The sequence below is a fragment of the Pogoniulus pusillus genome, chromosome 39, assembly GCF_015220805.1.
Source record: "Pogoniulus pusillus isolate bPogPus1 chromosome 39, bPogPus1.pri, whole genome shotgun sequence".
Taxonomy (NCBI): domain Eukaryota; kingdom Metazoa; phylum Chordata; class Aves; order Piciformes; family Lybiidae; genus Pogoniulus; species Pogoniulus pusillus.
Genome location: NC_087302.1, coordinates 2882610 through 2894292, shown reverse-complemented (window position 1 = coordinate 2894292; position 11683 = coordinate 2882610). Strand labels below are relative to the sequence as shown.

Here is an 11683-nt window from a genome sequence, read left to right as displayed (position 1 = left end):
GTTTCTCCTCCTGTTCAGATGGAGCCTCCTGGGCTCCAGCTTGTGCCCATTGCTCCTTGGCAAACCATCACTGATCACAGAGCAGCTGCTGGGCCGGGGCTGGCTGAAGACTTCCTGCTGCTCTGCTGCTCTCTCTGGTAGAACCAGACACAAAAATGCATGGTTACACTTTCCATTTTATTACAGCTGCCTCATCCCCTGCCCCATCCTCCCCCAGAACTGAGCTCACCCCTACGGGGATGCTCAGGGGCAGAAGCTTCTGCCTGAACCCTGCGTTTCCCACGGGGCAGAGGGATCCAAGGAGGGTGGGGGTGGGTAAGTGGTGGTCCCAGGATTGCTTGGCCTTGTTTGGCAGTGCTGGGGGCCAGGGGGGGTCAGGAGAAGCGGCCTGTGGGCAGGCGAGGCAGGCAGAAGTAGGCAGTGGGGAAGAGGCCCAGGTTGATGGGGTTGCCGTCCAGGCGGACGTCCTCCAGCGCCCTGCGGACCTGGCTGTGGTCGTGGCTGTCACAGAAGGTGTCCTGGTGCATGGTCTGGATGTTGTTGTTCTGGCCAGAGAGGCAAAGGGCAAAATGGGATTCAAAAGGATCAGAAAATCACAGCAGGGGGAGTGGGGTAAGAAGGGACCTCTGAGGGTCAGGCGGTTCAAAACACCCCCCAGCTCCAGCAGGGCACCCACAGCAGCTTGCCCAGCATCACAGTGGCCAGGGAGGGTTGGAAGTTCTCCAAAGAAGGAGACTCCACAGTCTCTCTGGACAGCCTGCTGCAGGCCTAGAATCATAGAATCAGGCAGGTTGGAAGAGAGCTCCAAGCTCAGCCAGCTCAACCTGGCACCCAGCCCTGCCCAACCAACCACACCATGGCACTAAGTGCCCCAGCCAGGCTTGGCTGCAACACCTCCAGCCACAGCCACTCCACCACCTCCCTGGGCAGCCCATTCCAGTGCCAATCACTCTCTCTGACAACAACTTCCTAACAACATCCAGCCTAGACCTGCCCTGGCACAGCTTCAGGCTGTGTCCCCTTCTTCTGTTGCTGGCTGCCTGGCAGCAGAGCCCAATCCCACCTGGCTACAGCCTCCCTGCAGGTAGTTGTAGACAGCAATGAGCTCTGCCCTGAGCCTTCTCTAATCAGAGGAGATCATTGATCCAAGCCTCCAGCACCCTCACACCAAAGATGTTTCTCCTCCTGTTCAGATGGAACCTCCTGGGTTCCAGTTTGTGCCCTCTGCCCCTTGCCATAGAACCATAGATTCCAGCAGACTGGAAGATCATCCAAGATCATCCAGCCCAACCTAGCACCCAGCCCTAGCCAACCAACCTCCTCTGCTGCAGGCTGCACCCCCCCAGCTCCCTCAGCCTCTCCTCACAGGGCTGTGCTCCAGGCCCCTCCCCAGCCTTGCTGCCCTTCTCCAAATACCTTCCAGCACCTCAACAGCTCTCTGCCATGGAGGAGCCCAGAACTGGACACAGCACTGCAGGGGTGTCCTGAGCAGTGCTGAGCACAGGGGCAGAAGCACTGCCCTGCTGCTGCTGGCCACACTGCTCCTGTACTGGGCATCACTGAAAAGGATCTGGCCCCATCCTGTTTCTTCCCATCCTTTATTTCTTGCTAAGCATTGCTCAGATCCCCTCTGGGACTGCACTTCTCCAAGCTCAACAGCCCCTGGGCTCAGCCTTTCCTCCTGCCAGAGCAGGATCACTCAGGGCAGGTCACACAGGAACACTCATCCAGGTAGGTTGTGAGAGTCTCCAGAGAAGGTGACTCCAGAACCTTCCTGGGCAGCCTGCTCCAGGGATGGGGTGGGGAGTGAGGAGCAGATGGTGGTGGCAGCGGTGAGCTTTGCCACACTGAGCTAGGGACCAAGCCTGGGTGCAGAATCACCTCACCTGGAGGTGCAGGGAGCGCAGGCTCTCGGGCAGGGGGGCTGGGATGGAGTCCAGTTGGTTATCAGAGAGATGGAGAAACTGCAGCTGCTTCAGGTCCTGCAGAAGAGGGAAGAGATGAAGCTCCCAGCGCTGCTCCAGCCCTCTGCACCGTCCCCGTTCCCCTCCCGGCAGCCTGGATGCTCCCTGCGGCCCCAGCACGCACCCGGAAGGCTTCCGGCCGCAGCCCGGCGCTGGGGATGCTGTTGAGCCGCGCGTCCAGGCGCACGATGCTGCGGGGCAGCTCGGGCAGAGCCCTCAGCCTGTTCTCGGGCAGGATCAGCTCCTGCAGGCTGGGCAGCAGGCGGAAGGCATCTGCGTCTGCCCAGGAGATGGAATTGCTGCTCAGGTCTATTCGCTTCAGCTGCTCTGCAGGGAGAAGGAGGAGGAGGAGGGAGGTGAACAGGCACCTGTGGACGTGACCAGGGACCTACAGAGGTGAACAGGGATCTAGAGAGGTGAAAAAGGATCTGGGGAGGTGAATAAGGACCTACAGAGGTGAACAGGGATCTAGAGAGGTGAACAAGGACCTACAGAGGTGAACAAGGACCCATGGAGGTGAACAAGGACCTACAGAGGTGAACAGGGATCTAGAGAGGTGAAAAAGGACCTACAAAGGTGAACAGGGATCTAGAGAGGTGAAAAAGGATCCCGGGAGGTGAACAAGGACCTACAGAGGTGAACAGGGAACTAGAGAGGAGAAAAAGGATCTGGGGAGGTGAACAAGGACCTACAGAGGTGAACAGGGATCTAGAGAGGTGAAAAAGGATCTGGGGAGGTGAACAAGGACCTACAAAGGTGAACAGGGATCTAGAGAGGTGAAAAAGGATCCCGGGAGGTGAACAAGGACCTACAGAGGTGAACAGGGACCCATGGAGGTGAGAAAGGATCCAGAGAGGTGAACAGGGACCCATGAAGTTGAAAAAGGATCCAGGGAGGTAAACAAGGACCTACAGAGGTGAACAGGGACCCAGGGAGGTGAACAAGGACCTACAGAGGGGAACAGTAGCCCACAGAGGTGAACAGGGACCTGCAGAGGTAAACAGGGACCCATGGAGATGAGAAAGGATCCAGAGAGGTGAACAGGGACCTACAGAGGTGAAAAGGGATCCACGAAGGTGAAAAAGTATCCACGGAGGTAAAAAAGGACCCACAGAGGTGAACAGGGACTGATGGAGCTGAAAAAGGACCCATGGAGTTGAATAGGGATCCATGGAGGTGAACAGTAACCCACAGAGGTGAGCAGGGACTCGTGTAGGTGAAAAGGGACCCCCACAGAACCACTCGTTCCCCCCATGCCCCATTGCAGAGTCTGGCCCCATCCCTTGCCTGGACATACTCAGCCCCATGAAGTCACTGGCACGGATGGTGCCAATGCGGTTGAAGCGGGCATAGAGGTAGGTGGTCTCTGGAGGCAGCAGTGGGATGTGCTCCAGGTCAGCATCATCACAGTAGACAGAGGTGCCAATGCACAGGCAGAGCAGGCAGCTGGACAGGCCTGGGGGTGCAGAGGCAGCCCTTGGCATAGCACGGTACATAACGTGGCATGGCACACGGCATGGCACATAACGTGGCATGGCACACAGCATGGCACATAACACGGTTTGGCACATGGCATGGCACATAACACAGTTTGGCACATGGCATGGCACATAACACGGTTTGGCACATGGCATGGCACATGGCATGGCTCATCCACCCTTCCACAGGGCACCCCAGCATGCAGAGAGAAGGGAGGATATGCCCACCCCTGCCCACACAGCGGGTGAGTCTTTGGCACCCAAGAGCTGTCCCAGCCCTGCCACCTCCACCAGCGAAGCAGCCCAGGGCACCTCATGGAGAGAAGGGCCAGAAGATACCAAGCCAGGATTGAAACCACTCAGGGCCAACAACCTCCTGCAGGAGCAGGGGGTGAGGTTGCCAAGCCTGGCAGCCTTACACCCAGGACTCCCTTTAGTGCTAGAGAGGAAAACATCTGCCTGGGCTCTGTGAGAGCCTTGGCAAGCTGGGCAGGGGTGGCAGGAAGGGCAAAGCCATATCCCATCCCTTCAGTACGCTGCCTTCTCCTCTCCCTCCCCCCTCCACTACCAGCAAGACTCAGCAGCCGTTAGAGGGGGAGTTGGAAGCAGCAAGGCAACAATTTCCCTCTGCCTCCTACTTAATTTGTCCCAGTCCAGAGTGACAGAGAACGAACAAAGATATTTATCCCTCGCTCCAGGGTTTTAATTGTCACTAATCTAATTGCTACTCTGCCCCACCGTCGCTGTGCCTCTGCTCATTACAGTGTTGCTGCTTTGCTGGAGCTCTTGTTTCCCAGAAACGTCTCACCCCTGCCCTCCTGCCTGCTGTGTGATAAAGGCACAACCTCCCCAACCTCATCCCCACCACCACCACCCTGGGCACAGCAAACAACTGCTGCTGGCTGCCGGTGGCAAAGGGATTTGCTCCTTTGTCTCCAAAGCAGCAGCCTTGCCGGTCCCCCCCTGCCCTCCCTTAGCACATGTGGCTGCACCTCCTTCTCTAGAGCCTTTCAAAACCCACCTGCGTGTGTTCCTGTGTGACTTGGCCTAGGTGACCCTGTTTGGGCAGGGAGGGTTGGACTGGATGATCTCCAGAGCTCCCTTCCATGCCCTACCATTCTATGATGCCAGGAGAACCAAACCCTGCTGGCAGCGCCTTTGTGTCGCACCCAGGGGCTCTGCACTCACCCTGGGCAGGGATGGGTGCTGGGAGGCTGGGGCTGGTGGTGCTGGGAGGCTGCAGCTCCGGGCTTTCAGCCGTGGTGGGCAAGTCTGGCAGAGCCTCAGGGTCCTTGGGGCGAGGAGCCAAGGTGCCAACCTCGATCTGCAAACACAGCCTGGGCGTGAGGGCTGGAGTGGCACAGGGAGTCCTCTCGCTGCCATCCAGCGCTGGAGACGCTGATCAAGGGGGCAAGGGCACTGGGTAGGTCTTACTAGAAAGCCAGATGCTCCCTGCAGAGATCTCCCAGCTCAGTTGCAGGAACTCCCCTCTCTACTTGCCCAGAGGGATGCAGGAAGCCTCATGTCCTGGCTTCCTGCAGAGCTGCTCTGGCCAGGTGCTGGCAGGGGACAAAGGTGCTGGCAGAGCTTGAAGTCAAGCAAAGCCTCCTCTGCAGGCCTGTGCAAGAGGCTGCTTCTCCTGCTGTGCCACATCCACCCCTTGGAGCAAGCCCCGAGGCACCCAAGGGAAGACCTGTCCCATGTGCTGGGTGCTCTCCTTCATCCTCCTCACCTTTGGAGCAAGGTCACCATAGTCGTAGAGGTCCTCATAGTTGCTCAGGTCAAGGATCTCACCGTAGCTGTCCAAGGTCAAGTCGTAGCTGTCCAGGTCCAGGCTCTCATAGGGTGCCAGGTCAGCTTTTAGCTTCTCCACCTTCCTCCTCTCCCCCTTGGCTGGGACAGCCCAAGCTGGCCCCAGACACAGGCTGGTGATGCTCAGCCAGACCAGTGCCCACATCCTGCACCCAGACAGGGTCACTGCTCTGAGGGCAGCACTGGGCACTGCAGCACCTGGCAGGGGCACTGGGCTCTGACAGGGCCAGCAATGCAGGTCAGGATGGGGCTGGGCGCCCTGAAATGGTTGAAAGCAGAGAGGGGAAGGGGAGGCAGGGGCAGCACAGAGCTCTGCAGCCTTGCTGGGGACTGTGGGCACCACGGAGGACAAACATCCTCCCCCCCCAGCCCGGGAGCACTGCGCAGACCCTTTGCTGCTCAGCACATTTCACGCTCGGTTGGATGCCTGTGCCCGAGAGGCCCCAGTGCTGGGCTGGGCTGCTCTTGCTTCCTGCTCTTCCCAGCTCCAAGGAGGCCACCAAGGGGCCAGGGGGTGATGAGGGGGGGTTGAGGTCCTGATGTAGCCCCTCAAAGCGATGGGTGAAGCTGGTTGCTGGCCAAACCAGCCTGGCAGCCAAGCAGGACCAAGCCCGGGAAGCCTGGCACTCTGCTGCCCTCCACCTCGGTCCCCTACCACACCCAGGTCTAAAGCCCAGGGGGATGTTTCTCAGCCTCCAGGGGGATCTGGCTGTGACTCAACCCTGAGCACAGGTTTTGCCTTCAGGGGGACACCCCAAACTCTGCATTTCCCCCCCCCCCAAACCCACAGGGATCTCTTCCCCATGGGATCTCGCTCCCACCTGAAACTGGCCCCTGCTCGTGGGTCTCCAGCACCCACTGTGCACCCAGCACTGCAGCCTTGCCCCACACACACCCACAGCAGAGCAGCTGAGGAGGAGGGTCCAGCACCCAGCATCCTCCCACTCATCCCCCAAAAACCAAATGCCAAAGCAACGACCGAGCCCAGGGGGTTTGCACCCCGGATTGGGAATGCTGCTCCCTGATTTCTGCTGGATTCTCTCAGATCCAACCTTCATGGGTGCAGTGGGCTCCCCACACACACCACCAGACCCTCTTCCTGACCCCCTGCCTCCAGCCTCACAGCTCAGCCCAGCCCAGCAGGGCTCTGCTCAGCAGAAAGAAGGCAGCAGGGACCTACCCCCTTCCTCCTCCTGGCTGTGGACAGCCCCACTGCACTCCCGTGGGCTGCTGCACTGGCTGGGGCAGGGCTGCTGGGCTTTTAATGCGTGGGGAAGTGGGGGAAGGGGCTTCACAGAGGGGCCTGGGATGGCTGCTGGCAAGGGGAGAGGCAGGATGTGGCCAAACGAGCTGGCAGTTCCCCACTGGGACCTTCTATGGACCCCAATGGTGGCTGCCCTCCAACTTGTGGGGGGGACAGGATAGGATGGGGACTGTGCTGTGCTCCCTGTCCTTGCATGGACAATGGGAGGCCACAGCCTTTAGCAAAGGGGACAGAGCCAGCTCCATCCTTGCCCCGACCACCCCAGATCCTGCCAAGCTGGAAAACTATCTCCAGCTGTAGCCATCCCTATGGCTACAGGAAGGACAAAGCACCAACCACAGCCTCCCTCTCCCCATATGCTGATCTGGGGTGCAGCTGGGTGGGACCTCGGGATCCAGTGAGCATCCCAGCCCTAGGGAGGGAGTGGGGGCAGCTGCTGCTCCTCAGGGTTTGGGGGAGCCACTCCAGCAGGCAGACTGCTGCTGGTATTTGGCTCATCCATCCCCTCCCCTCCCCTCCCGCAGGGCTCAGCAGCCCTCACCCCTCTGTGCACCGTTGCTCTGGAAACATGGGGGAGGTCTGGGGAGGGGGAGCTGGTGCAGACGCTGGGGAGGGTGGGCAGTGCTGCTCCCTTCACCAAGGTAGGGTGGGAGACACCTCCTCCACCTCCCCCTCGTGTGCACTCCCATGCTCTGGGGCAGGGGGGCTGCTCGGTACCCCCTGCTGTAGAGCTCAGCTTGGAAGCCACCATGGAAAGGGGAAGGCTGCATTGTGGGGTTGGGACGTGCCAGGGTGGGCACAGCAGCCCCCTGGCAAGCTCTGGGCAGCTTTGTGCACACACACAGCCACCCACTGCTGTAAAAATGTTCTTCTCTGGCAGGCAGCTCGCAGCCCCCACACTCACCCACCCCAGGCACTGCACCCATCTGCCAGAGCCTGCTGGGCAGGCAGGGACGCCCTGGCAGCTCCCTCCCCAGCGGGCACAGGCTTCATCCATGCACCCCTAGCCCCCCTCTTCATCAGCCCACCGTGTTTCCCCTTGCCAGGGCAGCCCCAGCCCTGCTCAGCGTGGAGGGCAGCAGAGGGTCAGCACTAATCTTCATTAAGCCGCTCATTAGGCAGCTCTTCAGCCGCCGTGATGGGGGCGATGTGGCAGCTCTGGGGGGAGGGAGGGGACGTTAGAGCTGGCTCAGAGCCTCTGCTCCTCGGAGGGGCTGCAGGAGTTCGGCCCTGCTGCTGGGACCCCTTTACCTCAAGGAGTGGGGGCTTTGGTCCAGCGTGGCTGGAGGGGACTTGGCCTTCAGATGGCTCCAGCTTGATGATAGACTGGGGGGGGGGGGCAGCTGCTGCTCGGCAGCCCCGAAGAGACCTCAAAGGTTCAATACAAACCCTTGCAGCAGGGGAGGTCCTCACCCATACACCCACAAGTGGGCTGGAGGAGTGTCACCATCTGCAAGAGGAGCTTGCTTTGGCACTACCTGCTCCTGCTCCAAGCTGCCCCCTCTGATGCCCACCTCAGCCCCCCACTGACAAGGGGTTTCCAGCCTTCCCCATCACCCCAGGACATACACAGTGAGGGGAGGGCATCCCACTGTGATGGCCCTGGTCACACTCTGGTGGCCCTGGTCACAGCCTGATGGCCCTGATCACACTCTGGTGGCCCTGATCACACTCTGATGGCCCTGGTCACAGCCTGATGGCCCTGATCACACTCTGGTGGCCCTGATCACACTCTGATGGCCCTGGTCACAGCCTGATGGCCCTGATCACACTCTGGTGGCCCTGATCACACTCTGGTGGCCCTGGTCACACCCCCGAGGTGGCACAGTGGCTGTTTGCAGAGAGAAGAAGTGACCCTCCCCTGCTTGTGCAGTGCTCAGCTCCCTGGGGCTGACTTCTCCCACCTAGGGACAGAACAAGAGGGAATGGCCTCGAGTGGCCCCAGGGTAGGTTTAAGATGGATCTTGGGAATCGTTTTCTCGTGGCAAGGGTTGTGGGGCACTGGATCAGGCTGCCCAGGTGGAGTCCCCACCCCTGGAGCTGTGGAGATGTGGTGCTTGGGGGTAGGGCTTGGTGATGGACTTGGCAGAGTGGGGGCTGAGATGGCACTGAATGGTTTGAGTTGGAAGGAACCTGAAGGGAGGTTGTGGCCAGGTGGGGTTGGGCTCTGCTGCCAGGCAGCCAGGGACTGAACAAGAGGACACAGCCTGAAGCTGTGCCAGGGCAGGTTCAGGCTGGATGTTAGGAAGTTCTTCATGGAAAGAGTGATTGGCACTGGAATGGGCTGCCCAGGGAGGTGGTTGGAGTCCCCATGCCTGGAGGTGTTTCAGAGGAGGCTGCAGGAGGCACTCAGTGCCAGCGGTTAGTGAGTTAGGAGCTGTTAGCTGCTAGGTTGGACTCGATGATCTCAGAGGTCTTTCACAACCTGCTTCATTCTGTCATCCTGTGACCTGTCCTCTTGCCTTGGCAGTCTGCATCTTGCCATCTAAACATGATGCAGGCTGCAGAGAGAGGCTCTGGAGTCTCCATCTCTGGAGACATCCAAAACCCACCTGGATGTGATCCTGAGTGACCTCCCCTAGCTGACCCTGCCTTGAAGGTCTCCAGAGGTCCCTTCCAATCCCTGCTATTCTGTGGTCACCTGAGCATCCAATTGCCATCCCAGTGCAGCCATGCAGGCAGAGGATGAGGACACTGCTGCTGACACTCTCCTGCCCCCAAAAGCTTCTGGAGGGGCAGGGCAGAGCTGCTGAAGGAAGGAGCTGCTTTTAGCCTGGTTGAACAGGAGGTGCAGCCACTGCTCCTGAGAGCCTGCTCACAGCAGCCACAGAATGGGTTGGGTTGGAAGGGACCTCAAAGCTCAGCCAGTCCCAACCTTTTTGCCATGGGTAGGGACACCTCCCACTAGAACAGGTTGCTCAAAGCCTCATCCAACCTGGTCTTGAACACCTCCAGGGAGGTTGTGGAGCACAGAAGCAGAGAATGTGATCAGAGATCACATTCTGTGCTTCTGTGCTCCACAACCTCCCTGGGCAACCTGTGCCAGTGTCTCCTCACCCTCCCTGTCTGTGCTCCACAATCTCTCTGGGCAACCTGTGCCAGTGTCTCCTCACCCTCCCTGTCTGTGCTCCACAACCTCCCTGGGCAACCTGTGCCAGTGTCTCCTCACCCTCCCTGTCTGTGCTCCACAACCTCCCTGGGCAACCTGTGCCAGTGTCTCCTCACCCTCCCTGTCTGTGCTCCACAATCTCCCTGGGCAACCTGTGCCAGTGTCTCCTCACCCTCCCTGTCTGTGCTCCACAACCTCCCTGGGCAACCTGTGCCAGTGTCTCCTCACCCTCCCTGTCTGTGCTCCACAATCTCTCTGGGCAACCTGTGCCAGTGTCTCCTCACCCTCCCTGTCTGTGCTCCACAACCTCCCTTGGCAACCTGTTTCAGTCTCCCCCCAACCTCACTGTCAAAAATGCCTTCCTCATCTCCAGTCTCAATCTGCCTTCCTCAAGCTTCAAACCTCATCCTTCCTCATATCCCTCTCATCCTACCTCTCATCCCTCACATCCTACCTCACATCCCTCTCACCCTGCCACCACAAACCCTGCATCTTGAAGGTCCTTTCCAACCTAAATGCTTCTCTGCCTTGCCCACGGAGGCAGCCAGCGACGCACCCCCAGCAGGTTCAGCATCCACACCCCCACTGCAATACAGGAAGAGTTTACTCCTTACCCTCCCTCCTCCAAATAACCCCAAAGCCCCACCAGGGGAGCTCAGTGCCTGTGCTGGCTCTGCACACTCTGCACACACACACACACCCCCCCCAACCCATCCCTCCCCCCTCCCCAACGTGCTCTCTCCCGTGAGCATCCCCACGCCGCAGCCCCTGCGTTCGCACCCACTCCCACGGGCAGCCTCCCTCCTGCTCCGCTCATGATTCACGTGGGGAGAGCAGCAGCAGAGAGAGGAGGGGTTCTGAAGCTCGGGAGATGGGCAGAAGGAGGAATTGCTGCCTACACCCCTTCTGCTGGTGTGGAAACACGTGTGCGTGGCGTGACCGCGGCCCCGCGGATGGAGCCAGCCTTGGCACCCTGGGTGGGATGCCTCCCACTTGGCTGCACCCGTGCATGCCCTGAGGATGCCACCCTGCTGCTTCCCAGAGGGGGAAAACTCACCCTGGGGACATTTGTCCAGCTTCTCTGGGAGCGTGATGAGGATGTGAGGCAGACCAGGGGGGGGTCACACAGCCTGCTCCAAGCCACAGCATGCACAGGCGATGGCTTCTCCTGGGTGGCTGCAGCCATGGCACTGGGAGCTGCAGCCATGGCACTGGGAGCTGCAGCTATGGCACTGGGAGCTGCAGCCATGGCACTGGGAGCTGCAGCCACGGCACTGGGAGCTGCAGCTATGGCACTGGAAGCTGCAGCTACGACACTGGGAGCTGCAGCCATGGCACTGGGAGCTGCAGCCATGGCACTGGGAGCTGCAGCCATGGCACTGGGAGCTGCAGCTATGGCACTGGGAGCTGCAGCCATGGCACTGGGAGCTGCAGCCATGGCACTGGGAGCTGCAGCTATGGCACTGGAAGCTGCAGCCATGGCACTGGAAGCTGCAGCTATGGCACTGGGAGCTGCAGCCATGGCACTGGGAGATGCAGCCATGGCACTGGGAGCTGCAGCTACGACACTGGAAGCTGCAGCTATGGCACTGGGAGCTGCAGCTACGACACTGGGAGCTGCAGCTATGGCATTGGGAGCTGCAGCTATGGCATTGGGAGCTGCAGCCATGGCACTGGAAGCTGCAGCTATGGCACTGGGAGCTGCAATCAGAATCCCAGAGCTGCAACCACAGTCTCAAGAGCTGCAGCCACAGTCCCAAGAGCTGCAATCAGACGTCAGCCACAGCACTGGGAGCTGCAATCAGAGCCCCAGGAGATGCAGCTACAGCATTGGGAGCTGCAATCAGAGCCCCAGGAGACGCAGCCACAGCACTGGGAGCTGCAATCAGAGCCCCAGGAGATGCAGCCACAGCACTGGGAGCTGCAATCAGAGCCCCAGGAGATGCAGCCACAGCACTGGGAGCTGCAATCAGAGTCCCAGGAGATGCAGCCACAGCACTGGGAGCTGCAATCCCCAAGACCTGCAGCCACAGCATTGGGAGCTGCAACCCAGAGT

At 59.8% G+C, this 11683-nt stretch overlaps 1 protein-coding gene across 1 annotated transcript; it reads right to left on the bottom strand.

Moving 5' to 3' along the window:
- Positions 1 to 286: 286 nt before the first annotated feature.
- Positions 287 to 5492, bottom strand: OPTC (opticin). Its single transcript, XM_064173566.1, has 6 exons — positions 5175 to 5492; positions 4631 to 4766; positions 3262 to 3420; positions 2089 to 2291; positions 1887 to 1982; positions 287 to 545 (listed from the first exon to the last, which is right to left on the bottom strand). The coding sequence occupies exons 1-6, from the start codon at positions 5397 to 5399 to the stop codon at positions 375 to 377; spliced, it is 990 nt and encodes a 329-aa protein (XP_064029636.1). The 5' UTR covers positions 5400 to 5492; the 3' UTR covers positions 287 to 374.
- Positions 5493 to 11683: the final 6191 nt, after the last annotated feature.